This window comes from Panulirus ornatus, chromosome 20, assembly GCF_036320965.1.
Source record: "Panulirus ornatus isolate Po-2019 chromosome 20, ASM3632096v1, whole genome shotgun sequence".
Classification (NCBI taxonomy): domain Eukaryota; kingdom Metazoa; phylum Arthropoda; class Malacostraca; order Decapoda; family Palinuridae; genus Panulirus; species Panulirus ornatus.
In genome coordinates, this window is record NC_092243.1 from 75,926,308 (window position 1) to 75,947,718 (window position 21,411).

The 21,411-nt window shown below is 45.3% G+C and overlaps 1 protein-coding gene across 1 annotated transcript in view; it reads left to right on the forward strand.

Annotated features, from left to right (window-relative positions):
• Positions 1-21,411, forward strand: part of LOC139755761 (acetylcholine receptor subunit beta-like 1) — an 88,821-nt gene that overhangs the window by 47,305 nt on the left and 20,105 nt on the right. The window contains exons 6-7 of the mRNA XM_071674387.1: positions 12,604-12,713; positions 15,154-15,324. Of these exons, the coding sequence (XP_071530488.1) occupies positions 12,604-12,713; positions 15,154-15,324 (281 nt within the window). The remainder of the gene's footprint in view (positions 1-12,603; positions 12,714-15,153; positions 15,325-21,411) is intronic.

Below are 21,411 nucleotides of genomic sequence, written 5' to 3' on the forward strand. Positions count from 1 at the left end.
CTGACGAGCGTTGGCTTATTGACCCTCCTTCAGTAGAAGCAAAAACCAAAGTTGGTTTTTATATCAAGTCTTAAGCCTCGCGAAGCTCTGGGAGATAATGAAGGGAGGTTACCGGAGTCGTTCACTCACCACTGGTCGTCCTGGGGAGACGACACGAGAGGGTCGTCGGTGTTGACAAGCGGTGGATACGGTTGTTAGGCAAGAGGACAGGGTCGTTAGGGTAATTAGCTGGGTACTTTGTTACTGTTTACATCCAGAGAGCAAGAGACTTGTTGCCGGAACCGACCCAGGTTAGGCCTCGTTATTATGATCATAATTGGGTCACCCTTGTCATGCCAGACCTACCTTCCCCCCACCCCCGCCCCATACAATTCCCCTCACCCACAAAACACACACACACACACACACACACACACACACACACACACACATCCTCTCAACTATTATAGTAGTCTCTCTCTCTCTCTCTCTCTCTCTCTCTCTCTCTCTCTCTCTCTCTCTCTCTCTCTCTCTCTCTCTCTCTCTCTCCGTCACAACAGCCATGAGTGAGTTATGCCCTTAGTCATAACCCTCACAACTGCCACGAGTGAATTATGCCCTCACACTCACAACCTCTCACAACAGCCGTGTGTTGTGCCCTCACGGTTACAACCCTTACAACAGCTGAGTGAGCTATGCCCTCACAGTAACGTCCCTCACAACAGTCGTGGTGAGGGACGTTACAGGCGCTGATGCTGTAAACATAGCAGAGAATTCAGCGATGAGAAAATACAGTGGAACACTGACACAGCCCCACCACCACCACCACAACCACCACCCTCTCAGGATCTCACCAAAGGTCGAAAACCTAGTCATATGAAAAAAAGCGGAATCCACACTTTCCCTTTCTCGCCAAAGAAGCTAATCCGAACTTGAGTCTATGATGAAAAAGAAAATAAAAAGAAATCAATTTTGACTGAAGAAAAGTAACTTCATCAATGGAATCCGAGTACTAGGTGCTGGGTGGAGATGGTAAATGTAATCCCACAGAGGAAGAGAAGACCTTCCACAGGTTTCGCTCTGAAATAAGAGGAGGAGGAGGAGGAGGTGGTTGGGTGAGTGTGGGAGCCAAGCGTGGGGACCCCGGCTCAAGTTGCACGAGATAGCTAAAGAAATGAGGGATGGTGGGAAGGTTCATGCCCCCCCCCCCCCCCCCCCCCGCTGCAAGCCTCCTGTGATGAGGACATGTGTAATAATGAGGGTGTGGCCTACTGGAGTTAGGGGTACTGAGAGGCTCCTCATGGCCAAGGGTGAGAGGTATGGGTCTATCATGTTCCTGTGAGGTAGCTCTGATCCTTGCTCACATATTTCGTCTCTGCCTATCAAAAAACTTACATCCTCCTCCTCAAAATCGTGCGCTGTGTATGGACCATTCTTAAGACAGGCCACTATATCACCCCTAACTATCGCCCCATCGCTGTCGTTTCTGTTTTTGCGAAACCTTCGAAAAATCTCTCTAACTCACTTTCTTAAACGTCCAGAATCCCATTCTCTTCATGACATCAATTTGGCTTTCGTGGTACAAGGTTCAACACGAAACTGTTCTATCTGACTCGCATTTCGTCTCCTCAATTTAACATTTTGGTGAATCTTTTCTCCTTACATTCAAAAATCTCTAAACCATGAATAACACAAGTCTTTCCTGACAGAAAAAAAACTTCCTGACAGAAAAAAAAACTTCCATCCTTTGGATTTTGTAGTTCTGTCTGTTCTCTAATGCGCAGCTGCTTTTCTAATCATTCCATCGAGTTAGTCGTTGCTACATTGGTATCCCTCTCTTACTCTTTCATCAACAGCGTCTCACAGGGTTCCATCCTATCTCCCACCCGCTTTCCTCTCTCCATTAATGATCTTTCTTCTCACTCTTACGTCGACGATTCCACTTTACATACTTCACACCTTGGATACAAGCTCTCTTTCTCGTACAGAACATACTAGCTCTCTAAACTTATACGTGCCCGGGATCATGGAGCGGGAGGCAGTAACTTATCTAAAATCAACAGTACAAAACCATAACTGCCATTCATATCTTTTTATATTTCACTCGCTTCGTACTGTCAAATTTCAAATCACTACAGTTGAACGCAACAGTAACATTAGATACATTAGACAAAATCATATCCTACAATCTATTCTGGAAAGTCTACCTTCCGAACTCGACAAAGGTTGCTTTCCAAAAGCTGGGAGTTCTGCTATAAAGGTGCTAGAAATATTCTTGTTGTGAGCAGGTGTGTCACATTTACAGGGCTCTTGTTTGCTCCAGTATGGAGTGTTGTTCACATATCTGCGGTGGGTCTTCCTCCACGTCTCGTTTAGCAAGGGTGAGGCCAAGAGCCTTGCTTCACTAACTATTCTGCCAACTCCTCTCTTCCACCATTCCTCTCTGTTTGCTGGCACGCTGTTACCCTCTCTCTCTCTCTCTCTCTCTCTCTCTCTCTCTCTGGTCTAGAGGTATTACTTCGGCCACATTCTCGTGAGTTGTTTGTGTGTGTTCCAAACCTACGACCTGGTCCTGTGGCATGCTTCTGTCCGCTGCTTCATGTAGTTTGTGTGTCGATACTAAGTCCACGAGGATTGACTATTATGATCCATGCTTCCTCACACAACAAATCTGTGTAATTCCTTTTCCTAGTTTCTATTGTGCTTTTGCTTTAGCCATTTTAACGTGTAGTTGTCAGGCTTACAGACGTCTGAGAAGCACAAATAGATAACTTGCGAAGTGCACACTGTTCATGGCTCAGTATTAGAAGTGCACACTATTAATGGCCCAGTATGAGAAGTGCACACTGTTTATGGTTCAGTATAAGAAGTGCACACTATTAATGGCCCAGTATGAGAAGTGCACACTATTAATGGCCCAGTATGAGAAGTGCACACTGTTCATGACCCAGGGTGAGAGGTGTACACTATTCGTGACCCAGAATGAGAAGTGCATACTGTTCATGACCCAGGGTGAGAGGTACATCCTAAGTCCCGTACGGCACGTGGGTACATCGTGGTAATTATGAAATCCTTGCAAAATGATGATTCCTTGTGTTAGTATACGTGTCGACACCTGACCGAGGTTCAGGTGCTTGTGTTTACTGCAGTTGGTAAACCTTTTGATATGGCAGTGATGCCGATACAGCTATAATGACCTGCAGACTACAGTGAACAGATCTGTGTCTACCATGTACTATCCCAAGTACGTCATTGGGTGTACTACTATGTACTATCCCCAGTACGTCAGTAGGTGGATTACTATGTACTATCCTCAGTACGTCAGTGGGTGTACTACCATATACTGTACCCAGTACGTCATAGTGGGTGTGCTATTCCCAATACACTAGTGAGAGACCTGAGGTTATGACCACGTTCCACAGTGGGGCAAGGCCCTGATCCCCAGGTCAGAACCACGGTCTGCAGGAGCGTTATACAACCCTTGTTATAAAACAGCTGCATAACCAGTGGTGGGTTGTTGGTGGGGTGGGGGAAGAAAAGGTCGGTAGTTTTAATTAGTCTAGTGGAGGAAACCCAGCCGCCACTGCAAACTTCGACCTCCCCCTCTCCTCCTTGTAGTTATTCTCTAAACAACTTTCAACGCTTTAAGCATCTTCAAAACTTTTGAGCACTTTATGATCTTTATAAATAGTTCAGTAATAAAGCTGCTGCTTGGGAATATATCAGGAAAGTCTTGGAATAATTCCCTGTATGATAACATCCCCCTATCGCTACACTGCTGGGATGAGCTCCCCTCCCTCCCTCCCTCCCTCAACGTTCCCATCCCATCCCATTCCATCGGCCAGAGCTCATGCCCGGCAGCCGAGTGGTCTATATTCTCCTTACAGTCCAGCAGAGACGCTGACCTCCTGGGTTTCTCTCTCGCTCTCTCTCTCTCTCTCTCTCTCTCTCTCTCTCTCTCTCTCTCTCTCTCTCTCTCTCTCTCTCTCTCTCTCTCTCTCTCTCTCTCTCTCATCCTCCCCCCAGGCAACGCACACAGCCGTCCCCAGTATTAAATCAAAATGCTAAATACGCGGACCGTCCCCGCATTGCGCCTGCACCTCCCACGTACTGGAGTGGGGTTCCGGGAAAGATGCACGGCATCGAGCCTGGAGGACACTGCTTTGGCGCTACAGTTTTACCCTAACGCCAGCACCATGAGCCAGGTGGCTGGTTCCCAGGGCACGGAATGAGCCCTAGACCCTGACCACAGACGGACCCTTGACCCTGCCAGACGTGTGTAGCAGGGCTGGTAGGTCACCCTGGACCCTGCTAGACGAGTGCTGAAGGGCTGGGGGTCGCAGACCCTTAACCCTGCCAGACGTATGCTGCAGGGCTGAGGATCGAAGCACCTGGACCTCGCCTGGCATGTGAAACCAAGTAGCTTGCTAAAGAGAAAAGAATGGTTTATAGGCGTTACTTGAAGGGAAGAAGTGTGAGTGATTGGCAAATGTACAAGAGAAAGGTGCAGGAGATCAAAGGTGCAGTACCATCCAAACCCGCCGCCTTGCCGAATTTTATCTTTTGCAGGGCTTTCACTATCTCATCTCTCTTAACCAAATTGTTCTCCCTTACCCTCTTACTTCGCACACCACTCCGACCAAAACACCCTACATCTGCTACTCTATCATCAAACACATTCAACAAACCTTCAAACTACTCACTCCATCTCCTCATTTCATCACTACTTGTTATCACTTCCCCACTTGCCCCTTTCACCGATGTTTCCATTTGTTCTCTTGTCTTACGCACGTTATTTACCTCCTTCCAGAATATCTTTTTATTCTTCCTAAAGTTTAATGATACTCTCTCACCCCAGTTCTCATTTGCCCTCTTTTTCAACCCCTCTACCTTTCTCTTAACCTCCTACCGCTTTCTTTTATACATCTCCCAATCATTTGCACTCCTTCCTTGTAAGTATCGTCCAAACGCCTCTCATATCTCTTTCAATAACTTCTTTACTTCTTCATCCCACTACTCACTGACCTTTCTAATCTGCCCGCATCCCACTTTTCCCATGCCACATGCATGTTTTGCACATGCCATCACTGCTTCTATAAATACATCCCATTCCTCACCCACTTCTCTCACGTCATTTGCTCTCATCTTTTGCCATTCTACACTCAGTTTCTCCTGGTACTCCCTCACTCCTGGTACTCCAAGCTCACTTACTCTTACCACTCTTTTCTCCCCAACGTTCTCTCTACTTTTTTGAAAAATCTTCACCTTCACCTCCATAAGATAATGATCAGACATCCCTCCAGCTTCCCCTCTCAGCAACATCCAAAAGTCTCTCTTTTACACGCCTATCAATTAACACGTAGTCCAATAATGCCCTTTGACTATCTCTCCTACTCACACACGTATACTTATGAATATCTCTCTTTTCAAACTAGGTATTCCCAATCACCAGTCTTTTTTCAGCACACAAATCCACAAGCTCTTCACCAATTCCATTCACAACACTGAATACCCTATATACACCAATTTTACCCTCAGCTGCAACATTACTCACTTTCGCACTAAAATCACCCAACACTGAAACCCTATCTCCTGCATCAAAGCTGCTGATATTCTCACGCTCCTGCTCCCAAAATACTTACCATAAGCACCAATAATCACCCATCTCTCTCCACATCAATCTAGAATTTCTTTCTTACACTCTATCACATTCTCCCACAACTCCTGCTCCAGGAGTAGCGATACTCCTTCCTTACCTCTTGTCCTCTCACCAACCCCTGCCTTTACTCCCAAAACATTCCCAAACCACTCTTCCCATTTACCCTTGAGCTTGGTGTCACTCAGAGTCAGAACATCCAGGTTTCTTTCCTCAAACATGATACCGATCTCTCCTTTCTTCTCATTTTGGTTACACCCACAAACATTCGGACACCCCAATCTGAGCCATCGAGGGGGATGAGCACTCCTCGCTTGACTCCTGTTTCCCCTTTTAGAAATTGAAATACAAGGAAGGGAGGGTTTCCAGCCCCCCCCCCCCCCCGCTTCCGCCCCCTTTGGTCGCCTTCTACGACACGCGGGGAATACGTGTGTGTGTGTGTGTGTGTGTGTGTGTGTGTGTGTGTGTAATATTTCCTAATTATACATCACAAGTAAACAAAGATCACAAGTATACAAAGTCCTACAAGCATCTCATCCGGCATATCTGACTCAGGAAGGTCGAGGTAGGTGTGTCTAGCCAGAAACGGCTGTGGCGGACCCCCTCAGCTGGACACTGACTGGCACAGACCGAGTCTCTTTGGCCCAGAGATGGCCAGGTTGACAGAGATGATCCGGTGGCCAGGTTAGTGAGGATGGCCAGGTTAAGGAGGATGGCCATAATGGCCAGGTTAGTATAGATGGTTATAATGGCCAAGTTCATGAGAATGGCCATTATGGCCAGGTTAATAAGGATGGGGAGGTTGGTCAGTTTGGCGTAGCAAGAAAGGCTGGCCTGAGTCTGGAAGCCTGGCGAAGGCTTCACCGCCAAAGATATCTGCCTTGGCTGGGATCATCAGACTTACTGCTTGGCCTCGTGCAGACGCCATTTTTCTGGCTTGGCCAGACAACACGCCACATTTCAACCCGACTTACAAAAATCTTTCGAGTTTCGTGATTCCTAATGCAGGAGAGAATTTCGTTTATCGTTCTTTCTGGCATCTGTCGAGATGGTTCGGTAATGGTTGTCGTCGACTAAATGTCTCGCAGTCGGTGTTCAGCGTCGCTACAGATGCCTAACCATGTTCCTTGTCTGAGAGAGAGAGAGAGAGAGAGAGAGAGAGAGAGAGAGAGAGAGAGAGAGAGAGAGAGAGAGAGAGTCACGTACTTATATGGATACACAGACTACACAAACCCCCTCATGGACCCAACAGGAGTAGTTCTTTGGCCACACTACTGGAAAAAAAATTCTCCTTAAAAGCATTGCAAGAAGAAGATAGCAAAGTAAAGGTTCTGAGGGGAGGGAGAGAGAGAGAGAGAGAGAGAGAGAGAGAAGGGGGGGGGGGAGGGCGGGGATGGGGGCGAAGTGGGAGGTTACCATGACTAGGTGGAGGGATAGTGGGAGGGAGGGAGACGCTGGTGCTAGCGCTGCGGATGGGGCGGACCCACGTACCCTCGCTCTGTACGCCTGGCTCTGGCTGGCAAACTGACCTGAAAGACTTCCTACAAGAGTACTGGTGTCTGTAGCTGCTGCATCCTCAGTTCTCGCGTTAAGGAGGAAGAGGAAGGGGACGAGGAGGAGGAGGAGTGAGAAGAGGAGGTAGAAGAGGAGGAGGAGGAGTTCCAGGAACAGGAGAGGTGGCAGCAGCATTAGTAGTAGTGGCAGCAGCATTAGTAACAGCAGGAGGAACATCAGTAGCAGCGGTAACAGTCGGCAACAGCAGCAGCAAATAGTAAACACCATTCATACTACCTTCACAGCCGCCACACCCACACTCTAGCTGGCGTCATCACCTGGGAGACTCACACACGACAGACGAAAACAAAAACATACTAGACGTCTCTGAGGGTGACCGACAAGTCGGCTACGAGGGGTCACGTCTTATCTTTTTTTATCTTCGTAATATTCTTACAGGTCAAGGAACAGTGTTAACGGTTGGCAGGACGTGGGAAACCAGAGGAGAAAGATGTTAATTGACCAACTGTTAACCTCCTGCCTCCCTCATGTTAATGGAAGAGATGGAATAGTGATGGAAAAGTGACGGAATAGTTATGGAAATGGGATCATTCTTGTCCCCCATTAACTTTTCTCCTCGTTGAGTCTGTTCTGTTTTTGTCTTTTTTTTTTTTTTTTGGTCTTCTCCCTCAGTGGGGGAAAAAAGAGAACTTCACAACAAAAGTGACCATATTTAGTAGAACTCTTGGCTGGAAGGGCGCTGGCTGGCGGCTTTCCAGAGTCCAGAGAGAGAGAGAGAGAGAGAGAGAGAGAGAGAGAGAGAGAGAGAGAGAGAGAGAGAGAGAGAGAGAGGCAGTCACTACTGGAAGTTGTAGAGCTGGGGTGGTGGGGAGGTGAGGGGGTCTAGGTCTGGGACCGAACCCAGCCGGGTTGCGGTGCCCGACCGAGCAAGACCAAGAGAAGACACACTCATTGTTATTTCAACAAGCGGATGGCGAATCCAATTGGCTCGGCTCTTTAACTGCCGTCCCCTGGCTGGTTCGTGACTGCCTCTTGGCCGATCCAAACAACTTATTTTCTCATTGTTTTTTTTGTGGGGGGAGAGAAAAGGGAGGGGGGGTTGGTGGCATGGCGTTAACTACACGCCTTCCGAGCTACGGGACGTTGTAAGGGATGAATGACAGCACAAGTGAAGAGGGTACTGACGAACTTGAAGTTATGTAGGTAACTGTACACTGCCGCCAGGCGGACGAGTTAGACCTCAGTGATGCTTCTGAAGTGGGACAGGTCCTGTGTGTGTGTGTGTGTGTGTGTGTGTGTGTGTGTTCCTGCTGCTGATTGTAGCGCTCCCTCAGTGCTCCAGGAACCCCTATAAAACTGAGAGTGGTCCTAGGGTAATTATGAATAATTAGATGAAACAAATTTTGATAATATTCATCATATCAATTACTGCTGACTCTTTTGGGTGTGGTTTACAAATAATTACTTTTCATTTATGATTACTTCCTGATCTTTGGTATTGCAAATTATCGGTGATATTTTTCCCTTTTGTTCCCTTGTTAAATCATTTCAAGTTATTAATTTAAATTATTTTCACGTGAATATCATCAAGCTCTCCTCTGCTCTTTTGCAAGACATATTTGCATAACTTATTTGCATATTCCTTTTTTTCATTTTCTCTCCGTCTTTTCTTAACCTTAGTATCTTTTATTGTTATCATTATATGAAACAAAAGTGACCTCGACCATAAAAATCTTATCTTACTTTGTTTTTTGTCTTTGACTCACTTTTTTGCTATTGTTACCATAGGCAATGCTGAGACCCTTGCTTTTTGGCACATCTGGAAAAAGAAAAGTCGTCCCTCACCAGACATCTTTCCATTTCTTCCAGTTTCGACTTTTGTATTTGTTCACCACAGTGTTCACTCCTGGAGGAATATCTTGTAGTTTACCATACCAAACCCATAGTCTCGCAAAGTCAAGAAAATGCTATATAGGTCCTCATTGCTTGCATCATGCGTCTAATAACTGAGCTTGCGTACTAACAGATCCACGTTGACCATCGTGTGTGTGTGTATATATATATATATATATATATATATATATATATATATATATGACTTGACCCTCAACCCTACTGTACCTAATAACCTTGCTTGAATGGAGAAAAACTGGAGGAAGTGAAGTGTTTTAGATATCTGGGAGTGGATCTGGCAGCGGATGGAACCATGGAAGCGGAAGTGGATCATAGGGTGGGGGAGGGGGCGAAAATTCTGGGGGCCTTGAAGAATGTGTGGAAGTCGAGAACATTATCTCGGAAAGCAAAAATGGGTATGTTTGAAGGAATAGTGGTTCCAACAATGTTGTATGGTTGCGAGGCGTGGGCTATGGATAGAGTTGTGCGCAGGAGGATGGATGTGCTGGAAATGAGATGTTTGAGGACAATGTGTGGTGTGAGGTGGTTTGATCGAGTGAGTAACGTAAGGGTAAGAGAGATGTGTGGAAATAAAAAGAGCGTGGTTGAGAGAGCAGAAGAGGGTGTTTTGAAGTGGTTTGGGCACATGGAGAGAATGAGTGAGGAAAGATTGACCAAGAGGATATATGTGTCGGAGGTGGAGGGAACGAGGAGAAGAGGGAGACCAAATTGGAGGTGGAAAGATGGAGTGAAAAATATTTTGTGTGATCGGGGCCTGAACATGCAGGAGGGTGAAAGGAGGGCAAGGAATAGAGTGAATTGGAGCGATGTGGTATACCGGGGTTGACGTGCTGTCAGTGGATTGAATCAAGGCATGTGAAGCGTCTGGGGTAAACCATGGAAAGCTGTGTAGGTATGTATATTTGCGTGTGTGGACGTATGTATATACATGTGTATGGGGGGGGGTTGGGCCATTTCTTTCGTCTGTTTCCTTGCGCTACCTCGCAAACGCGGGAGACAGCGACAAAGTATAAAAAAAAAAAAAAAAGAATATATATATATATATATATATATATATATATATATATATATATATATATATATATATATATATATATATATTTCTATTTACTTCAGTATTATAACTGTTTCTTGATCAGTCTGTCGAAGCAAGTTCGTAATTACAAGTTTCTGAAGAAGCTTATGTTCTCCCGTATGTATAGTTGATCAAACCCAATCTGTAAACTCTCTTTATTCTGCTGTGTTTCATCGCCCACGTCAGAATTAAAGTTTTGACGGTCGTTGAGAAATCACACGATCCGTTGCGGCCATCTTGTCCTGAATGTCTCATTAGTATCTCTGTTGCTCTTTGTCGTCTCAGTCTCAGTCACGTCAGAGTTTGTGGGTGTATCCTTGTCAGGTGAACATCCTGCCAACCTGTTGAACATCTCGTTCATTCTGTACTGTCAACTTTCGCATGGTATCCACAGCAATGTGCATAATTGCCCGAGGTTAAGTTCGTAAATTATTTTCTTCGTCCCTCTTTGAAGGATCGAGTATCAGGTTATTTGTTCTAGATTTTGTACACAACGTAAGAAATGTATCTTACGACTTTTTGTGCGAAACAATATGACACTACGGACGAAGCATTTTGAGAAATACCCATTAATCTGGCCTCGCATTGGTAGCCTTGCTCTCATGATATTGTGATGTATCGAGCGCATTTCCCGTCATTTAACGTAATAAATGTTATAGTGACTTCATATTTTGATGGAAATGACTATGAACTTGGGACATCATGATCATTAGGATATTTGTCTGAAATTCACGTTCACCATTCCTACCGAGACAACACGAGTCACACTGATCATTTCGTAATTCATCGGTCGCATCCGGGAAGATCCTTTTTTTTCTTAACGTATGTAAATATGTGGCAGAAATACGATTGAATTCCATTAGTGTTTTCTTCCTAATTTTGCTCCGTTCTTAATGATTGCAATATTACCTGACTCTCTCGTCCTTGTTCTCAATCTCTCCTATAGTTTTATTATCTATTGCTACTTTTATCTTTTTTTTCCAATCTCTTTTTCAATGCATCCAGCGTTTCATATCTATTGGTACCTTCCCATTTTTCCTCCCATATCATTTATTACAACCTCACCTTTTATTATTTCTGTCTCTCATAAATCTCTTTATTGTTGGTTGCTTTTGTCTTTGAAGAGAATGTAGTTCCAGTTTACGTATGACATTATTTTTTCAATCTCGTTCCAGTCTAAGTTTCAAAAATGGAAACTTGAAGTCATTTCGATCACAGATTTCCATCATTCACTGTATCACATTTTTTTTTTTTTGTTCTTTCTCCTTCTTTCACGTTCATGCAATGTGAGTTGTGGCTGCTTTCCTGAGTCGATCACATCCACTTCTTTCATTTGCTTGTTGTGTACCACTGGTGAGTGACATAGTATTTTGTTAAGAGTTACGAAATGCTATGTCTTATATTTTTTTTTTTGGCCCTATTGTTCACATGTACCTCGTAGACTATCGTACGTAGCTCCATTATAGAGAGAGAGAGAGAGAGAGAGAGAGAGAGAGAGAGAGAGAGAGAGAGAGAGAGAGGTTAGAGAGAGACCCGTGACAACAACAGTATGAAGCCGTGTGACATTAAGTTATCTGCTTTAATACTTTTGTATTACTTCCAGGACAGACCACGATCATTGTTCCCGTCGGGGTCGCGGGTCTCACTGGAATTAACATTTTACAGCAGGTGTTGGGGGTGGGGGGGATGCTCACGGCCCACCAATCATGAAGCCACAAATACATAGGAAACTTCGCTCACGTAGCGAATTCATTGGGCCAATATATTTCATGCCAGTTCATATAAATTAATTTTTTTTTCTCTCATGTGACAAAAATGTAAACTGTTGCTTTGTAAATGAATCCTTATTAGTGTATAGAAGCTGCTGAATAGGCCACAGAGGCGTAGTGTGAATATATACATATATATATGTGGTCTTCAGCTTATCCCAACACCTGAAGGTGGTGTTAAAAAGGTTTTCATCCCCAGTTTGATGGATACAGTAGCTTGACGCTAGCCAGGCCTAATGACCACAGCAGTTGTTTGGGCCCAAAGATCTACCAACCAACGAACTTGCCTGAACATATCATTCCTGACTAAACGAATTTGAATGATTATATATATATATATATATATATATATATATATATATATATATATATATATATATATATATATATATATATATATATACAGATATATACAGTGCGCGTGATCTAGTATATCCTGATAACCACGAGGAAAATGAAACACAAGTTCCCAAGTGCACTTTCATGTAATGATCACATCGTGTTTCATTTTCCTCATAACTATCAGGATATATATATATATATATATATATATATATATATATATATATATATATATATATATATATATGAGATTCATTGAGAATGTCGTAGTTTTGATGGTTTAACTATATGTTATAACTGCGTCATCCAGTCATGTGTTGGATGAGGTGTTCTGAGCCTCTCCATCTCCACAGGTATGGAAGGATTACCAGCTGAGGTGGGACGCGGCTGACTACGGTGGCATTAAGGTGCTTCGTCTTCCTCCCGATAAGGTCTGGAAGCCGGACATCGTCTTGTTTAACAAGTGAGTTTCGACCTTGTTGTTTTGATGGTGTGTGTGTGTGTGTGTGTGTGTGTGTGTGTGTGTGTGTGTGTGTGTGTGTAATTAATGAATACATCGATGAATAACGGTTTATTGGATTTAGGCGGCCGATTGGCTGAAAATATACTATTTAGGTACTGCAGAACTGGGAAAGTACTACTCTAATTCCTTTATGAATTGAACTTCATCAGTCATGTATCACACCAACATTGGAGTTTGTCTAGGTCCCCTTGTAAGCTGATGCAATCCACTTCGTTTTTCACTTCCTCAGCAAACGTACGTAGTTAGGAATCCCATCCAGTCTACAGTACGGATATCCGTATGAAACAATCTCAGTGTAGTACTCGGCCCACACCCAACCCAGGCTTTCATCCTCCTCTCGTGGCGGGTCGATAAATGGGTACCTGACTCAGGTTAGAATGTGTGTGTGTGTGTGTGTGTGTGTGTGTGTACTTACACAGGAGTAAAAGACATGGTACATATATACAACATTAAGAGACGGGGCCCCACGAGTGTAGAACTCTCTCCCCGTACAGTACAAGAGATGGAACCCCATCAGTGTAGAACTCCTTCTCGTACAGTACAAGAGATGGGGCCCCACGAGTGTAGGACTCCCTCTCCGGTAGTACAGTACAATTAGGTATTTACACACTTGGTGTTGTCGAGATATAAGTTCTAATCTATCATAAAACTTCCCGTTTTTTTTTTTTATCCCACCTTCTGTACATCTTACTACTGCCTTAAGGAACGCACGGAACACTGTCAACCTCTCCAGGTATGACAAGAGGGTTGTTCCAGCCTCTGGCAGGACCTCACGGAGCGCCGCCAACCTGCTCAGGTGTGCGAGCAAGATTTTCGATGTCTTGCGACGGATGTGTCTGTCGCGTCCGGTCCCCCGTGAGAGGTCAGCCACGGATGATACGGCTTAGCGTACCAAGTTTTACCGGAGGGCTTAGCTGAGCACACGACACGCCGCCAGAGGGAGAAAAATACCGCGCCACAAGATATCGACGGCCTGTTGTGTGCCGTGTGGTCTGTGCCAGAGTCGTCTGTGTCTGTTTCTATGCCGTGGTCCTCTGTGTCTATGCTGTGGTCGTCTGTCTTTCTGTATCTGTGCCGTGGTCGTCTGGTTCTTCTCTCTATATTTCACATTCACTATATCACGTTTCTTTTTCTCTCCATCATCAAGTTATTGCTCCGAGTTCTTCCGCCGTCCGTGGGTGTGTGTTCACGTGCATCAGTTTCTGTGTGCCGGGGTATATCTATTGATGTGTCTATATATGCATATATATATATATATATATATATATATATATATATATATATATATATATATATATATATATATATATATATAAACATATATGTATATACATATATATATATATATATATATATATATATATATATATATATATATATATATATATATATATGCATATATAGACACATCAATAGATATACCCCGGCACACAGAAACTGATGCACGTGAACACACACCCACGGACGGCGGAAGAACTCGGAGCAATAACTTGATGATGGAGAGAAAAAGAAACGTGATATAGTGAATGTGAAATATAGAGAGAAGAACCAGACGACCACGGCACAGACGACCACGGCACAGATACAGAAAGACAGACGACCACAGCATATATATATATATATATATATATATATATATATATATATATATATATATATTTTTTTTTTTTTTTTTTTCATACTATTCGCCATTTCCCGTGATAGCGAGGTAGCGTTAAGAACAGAGGACTGGGCCTTTGAGGGAATATCCTCACCTGGCCCCCTTCTCTGATCCTTCTTTTGGAGAAAAAAAAAAAATTAATCAAAATCACTACAATACAACCACTGCAATAAAGAGGCTAAACACGTTGACGATAAGCAGACCCTCTCCTCATAATCTGGAAACCCCCACGTAATGAACGTCACAAAAATCTCCCTCCCAAAAGCTGTTGTTTCCCTCCTGAGTTGTCCATACCTACAGAGGCTTTCTTGTGCCATACCAATCTTGCAGTCGCGTATGGCTTCCCATTCTCCGTTCCACAGGTGTTATCATTAACGCACTGGTCTCCCTCAGCTGTCTCAGTGCGTCCAAGTCGCCTGAGACGTGGACTCTTCGGACGCGTGTGGCTTCCCTTGGTTTCCGTGTCGAGAACCGACACACGAGGATTGGCCGTTATGACGCTTCTTTTCTTCCCTCGTACACGACCGTTGTACGGATCTTGAGGCATTGTCTCTCGTGGTTCGCAAAGGAGTGGATCCCGTGACTGACACGTCATCGTACGTGTCACACACACACACACACACACCCACACCGGATATCTTCCCTCAGTGACCAGGGTCATGTCTAGATGTGTGTCTGTCTCCTTTTATCTATGACTGACTCGAAGTGTCTTCCTTGCAGCGCCGACGGCAACTACGAAGTGCGGTACAAGAGCAACGTTCTCATCTACCCCCATGGAGAGGTCTTGTGGGTACCTCCTGCCATCTACCAGGTTAGTCGTCATCTACCACTTGAACGAGCTAAGTCAGACATCTACCATTTTTCCAGGTCAGACAGGGGTCTCATTACACATTAATCTACCTTATCATCTACTTGTCTACTGGGCGATGTTCCTCATCCTATTGGCTTAGTTTGGACATTTTCCTGATCTACCTGACCATACCAGCTGCCTGCCTTTCCAGCTGGGTAATGTATGCATCGTCTATTCCCCCCCCCCAAGTAACCAACCACAAAACAAGGTCACGTGTGTATGTTTGACCTGGTCAGCGAGTTTACGCGACCATCTACCTGGTCAGGTCGTCCATTCACTCACTCATGTCACTTACCTACTCGCCCAGGTCATATCTACCCAACTTACTCCTCTCGACCAGTTTAATTTGTTTACTCCTTCCTTTGGCTAGGTTGGGTCTGGTCCTCGACCAGGTAGCCAGCCAAGCCACCCAGTAGGGCAAGTCATATATTCGACCTCTGAAGTTCTTGAGAGAAATAAAAAGGAAAAATGATATAAGAAAAAAAGTTGTTACATATATCCCATAATGCTTTGCATTATATAACTTTATACCCCCCAGACCATCCCTCCCCCCCGCCTTCTCCGTTGGGGTGGTGGTTCTGCATCTTCAATGATGCGCTACAATCAGTAACAGGGAAAGGCACGGACCATTTTATTTCTCGGTACATATTTTTTTTTTCTTTGCTCGTCTCTCAGCAAATATAATCATGGCATCGACGTGATTAACTGATCTCTCTCGTAAAAACGAAATTAAAAGAAGAAAATCAAGAAGAAATGGATATAGGAAGGTTCCTGGCTTCATAGAGACGACCTCGGGGTCTTGGAGAGCCGTATTATGACCCTACTGCATCACTTGACTCCTTTGACACTAACCCAGTATATTAATCTCACTGAGTGGCGGCGAGTTGTTCACCTCGCTGAGTGGCCCAGACTATAGACTCCAGCTCACTGAGTGGCCGGGGACTACTTCCGCTCGCTGAGTGGCTGAGACTTGTTACGGTCGTTGAGTGGCCCGCTGCTGTGAAGCTCTGTGAGTGGCCGCCCTAAATCCGTCGGCGGAACATGTGTCAACAATCTTATTACGTCCCACGCGATGATTAATTGCTACCCTTGTTTTGACCAGGGAGTGAGTGGTCTGTCCACGGCTTTTATGTGTTACTCTTTTGGTGATAACTTCTCTCAGAGTTCCCGCCTGCCAAACCTCGAGACAGACACGGAGCTTATATGTTACTTTGTGTATACACACACACACACACACACACACACACACATATATATATATATATATATATATATATACACACACAGGAAATGAAACACGATAGGTTCCCAACTGCACTTTCGTGCAATGTTCACATCGTCAGAGGAGATACAAGAATGAGGTAGAAGACATACAACAGTCAGTTGATGTATAAGGAAGAGACGTAGCTAAGACGCCATTAGTAAACAAGTTGTGGAAAAGAGCCCGAGGCTTATATAGTTAAGAATGAGAGTGGATTACAAAACGTACTGAGGAGAGGAGTGAGGAAGAGAGGCGAATGTTTTGGGAGGAGGTGAGAGAGTGCTTCAGTAATTTTGATGGGAGGGATCGAGTATCAGTGATGGGTGACTCGAATATGAGCAGGAGCGGAGATGCGACAATATAGTGTATAATTGGAGGGCTTCTACGTAGCACCAAGTATAAATCAGAATGGTGAGTAGCTTGTCAAGTTATGCTTTGGAAAAGGACTGATGATTGGGCATACCTGGTTTAAAAAGAGGAATATATGTAAGTGTACGTTAATGAGTGGGGTTGATGTCATATATGCATTAATGGATTAATTACTAATGTGATGCAAATGAGAGACTCCTGGATGTGAACGTGCCGAGAAGGCTGTCAAGTCACTGGTCGAAGGATGTGAAGGTGAATGACTGTAGAGGCTTCTGGGAAACAGGGTAAGATAAGATGGGAAGGTGAATTTAAGTGAACTTGATAAAGAGGCTTGTGAGAAAAGATACTAGGAGAGACTTACTGAAGAATAGCACACACACACACACACACACACACACGAATCACATCCATAAGTCTAACTACTGGAGCACGACAGGGCGAAAGATACTCATCTTAGGCCATCTTCTCTGACCCGTAAGACCCCGTATCACATCACGTGACCGAATGGTCTGTGAAGGGTAACCCTCCCGCACGCGGTTCTCAAGGTTTCCCTAGATCAAACTCACGGTGCACGGCGGTGACCTCGAAATCTCAGAGTATGCAGTGGACGCAGACATCTGGATGAACCACTTTACCAGCGAATGTTAAGTTGTGGCTCAGTGATAACACTCACAGGCCGTCAGAAGTATGAGATTAAAACCGATATGAAAACAACGCAGGCAAAGAGTGTTTCAGCTACAAAGTTGTAAAGCGCTGGAAGAAATTGCGATCAGATAAGTCAGTTCGAACACCATCGGTGCCTTTAATTCAAAGCTAAACAAACACTTGAGCGTAATCTACTATCAGTAAATGCGTGGGCTTCAAGGAAGAGGCACGGATTTGAAAGTTCCGCTGAAAAAAAAAAATAGAGAATTTAACCTTTTTTGTTTCATTTTTGTGCTTCAGTTTTGAACGTCCTCCCAGGAGAACTCCACCACAGACAGTTGGGAACTTTTCCCGTTTACACTTTCCTATAAAGTTACCACGGCAGTATACTTTCGCCAAACTACATGGCGAGCGTTCTCATTTTTTTTTTTTTCTTTTTCCTCCTGCTGGAGGTGTAGTGTCTGTTGGAAAATGCTTTCTGACTTAACATCCTGTCGGTTCTCCTACACATGAAATTATGTCCTTCAGGCAGACGAAGACCTCGTCATAGACCATCAGATGTCCTGTGGTCTGTCCTTCCCATGGTCTTTCCTCCAGCTGATATGTTCATTGTGGACCACCACCCAGGTCTGCCGCTATTGTTCATCCCTCCCATGTGTCCCAACCTTCACAGGGCAGACTGTCTCTCCTAGTGCTGCCTCACCGCCACCCAGGTCACTGACCGACCCCTCTCCCCCTTGTGTTTTGGGTACACTCCCAACCTGCCACACCTCCACATCCCATCCACCACACCATCTTCCTCCACACTACACAACCACCTTCCAACCTACCCCACCATTACCTCGAATCCACTATACTCCTATCTTCTATTTACCACCTCCCATCCACCACACCTCAACTTCCTATCTACCACACCTCTATCTCTCATCCGCCACATGTCCACCTCTCTCTCTCTCTCTCTAGGACTGGAGAGAGAGAGAGAGAGAGAGAGAGAGAGAGAGAGAGAGAGAGAGAGAGAGAGAGAGAGAGAGAGAGAGATTCTAATCATTAGATCATCTGATAAAAGATCTCTCCCCTAAAGTATATATTCAGTGTGTCAAAAACATTATCAGTTCCTCTTCCTCAGCTTCTGGGCTGAGTCAACTTTCCCTAAAGGATACTTAACATTAAGTGATGAGATTTTCGCCGATATGAATAATGTATCTAGACCTAATTTCTTGTGTTGGAACTAGTTGTACGTACACTTTGCATAACCTCCTATAAATATGTAGCAAATGTTTTGCCCAAGTGAGTCACATTTCCCATTAACGCTTCACCATCTCCAACACTCTCCATCTCTCCTCCAACATGAGTGCACACCACCTCCCTGAACCGTGATCACTGGAATGTTAACCCCATCCTCTCTCTACTACCCCATCCAGACATCCCGTTATCTCTCTCATGAAACCATCATTATCTCTCATCATCTCCACTTACCACAGCACCACCAACTACCCCCACGCTCATTGCAGTACCACGAACTCCTACCATACCACTGTGGCACTACTAACTTCTGCCATACCACTGTGGCACCACTAACTCCTACCATACCACAGTGGCGCCACTAAATCCTACCATACCACAGTGGAGCCACTAACTCCTACCATACCACTGTGTCACCACTAACTCCTCCCATAGCCAATGTAGCACCGCTAACTCCTACCATACCACTGTGGCACCACTAACTCCTACCATACCACTGTGGCACTACTAACTTCTGCCATACCACTGTGGCACTACTAACTTCTGCCATACCACTGTGGCACCACTAACTCCTACCATACCACTGTGGCACCACTAACTCCTACCATACCACTGTGGCACCACTAACTCCTACCATACCACTGTGGCACCACTAACTCCTACCATACCACTGTGGCACTACTAACTTCTGCCATACCACTGTGGCACCACTAACTCCTACCATACCACTGTGGCACCACTAACTCCTACCATACCACTGTGGCACCACTAACTCCTACCATACCACTGTGGCACCACTAACTCCTACCATACCACTGTGGCACCACTAACTCCTACCATACCACTGTGGCACCACTAACTCCTACCATACCACTGTGGCACTACTAACTTCTGCCATACCACTGTGGCACCACTAACTCCTACCATACCACTGTGGCACCACTAACTCCTACCATACCACTGTGGCACCACTAACTCCTACCATACCACTGTGGCACCACTAACTCCTACCATACCACTGTGGCACCACTAACTCCTACCATACCACTGTGGCACCACTAACTCCTACCATACCACTGTGGCACCACTAACTCCTACCATACCACTGTGGCACCACTAACTCCTACCATACCACTGTGGCACCACTAACTCCTACCATACCACTGTGGCACTACTAACTTCTGCCATACCACTGTGGCACTACTAACTTCTGCCATACCACTGTGGCACTACTAACTTCTGCCATACCACTGTGGCACTACTAACTTCTGCCATACCACTGTGGCACTACTAACTTCTGCCATACCACTGTGGCACCACTAACTCCTACCATACCACTGTGGCACTACTAACTTCTGCCATACCACTGTGGCACCACTAACTCCTACCATACCACTGTGGCACCACTAACTCCTACCATACCACTGTGGCACTACTAACTTCTGCCATACCACTGTGGCACCACTAACTCCTACCATACCACAGTGGAGCCACTAACTCCTACCATACCACAGTGGAGCCACTAACTCCTACCATACCACTGTGGCACCACTAACTCCTACCATACCACAGTGGAGCCACTAACTCCTACCATACCACAGTGGAGCCACTAACTCCTACCATACCACAGTGGAGCCACTAACTCCTACCATACCACTGTGGCACCACTAACTCCTACCATACCACTGTGGCACCACTAACTCCTACCATACCACTGTGGCACCACTAACTCCTACCATACCACAGTGGAGCCACTAACTCCTACCATACCACTGTGGCACCACTAACTCCTACCATACCACTGTGGCACCACTAACTCCTACCATACCACTGTGGCACCACTAACTCCTACCATACCACAGTGGAGCCACTAACTCCTACCATACCACTGTGGCACCACTAACTCCTACCATACCACAGTGGAGCCACTAACTCCTACCATACCACTGTGGCACCACTAACTCCTACCATACCACAGTGGAGCCACTAACTCCTACCATACCACTGTGGCACCACTAACTCCTACCATACCACTGTGGCACCACTAACTCCTACCATACCACTGTGGCACCACTAACTCCTACCATACCACTGTGGCACTACTAACTTCTGCCATACCACTGTGGCACCACTAACTCCTACCATACCACTGTGGCACTACTAACTTCTGCCATACCACTGTGGCACCACTAACTCCTACCATACCACTGTGGCACTACTAACTTCTGCCATACCACTGTGGCACTACTAACTTCTGCCATACCACTGTGGCACTACTAACTTCTGCCATACCACTGTGGCACTACTAACTTCTGCCATACCACTGTGGCACTACTAACTTCTGCCATACCACTGTGGCACTACTAACTTCTGCCATACCACTGTGGCACTACTAACTTCTGCCATACCACTGTGGCACTACTAACTTCTGCCATACCACTGTGGCACCACTAACTCCTACCATACCACTGTGGCACTACTAACTTCTGCCATACCACTGTGGCACTACTAACTTCTGCCATACCACTGTGGCACTACTAACTTCTGCCATACCACTGTGGCACCACTAACTCCTACCATACCACTGTGGCACTACTAACTTCTGCCATAC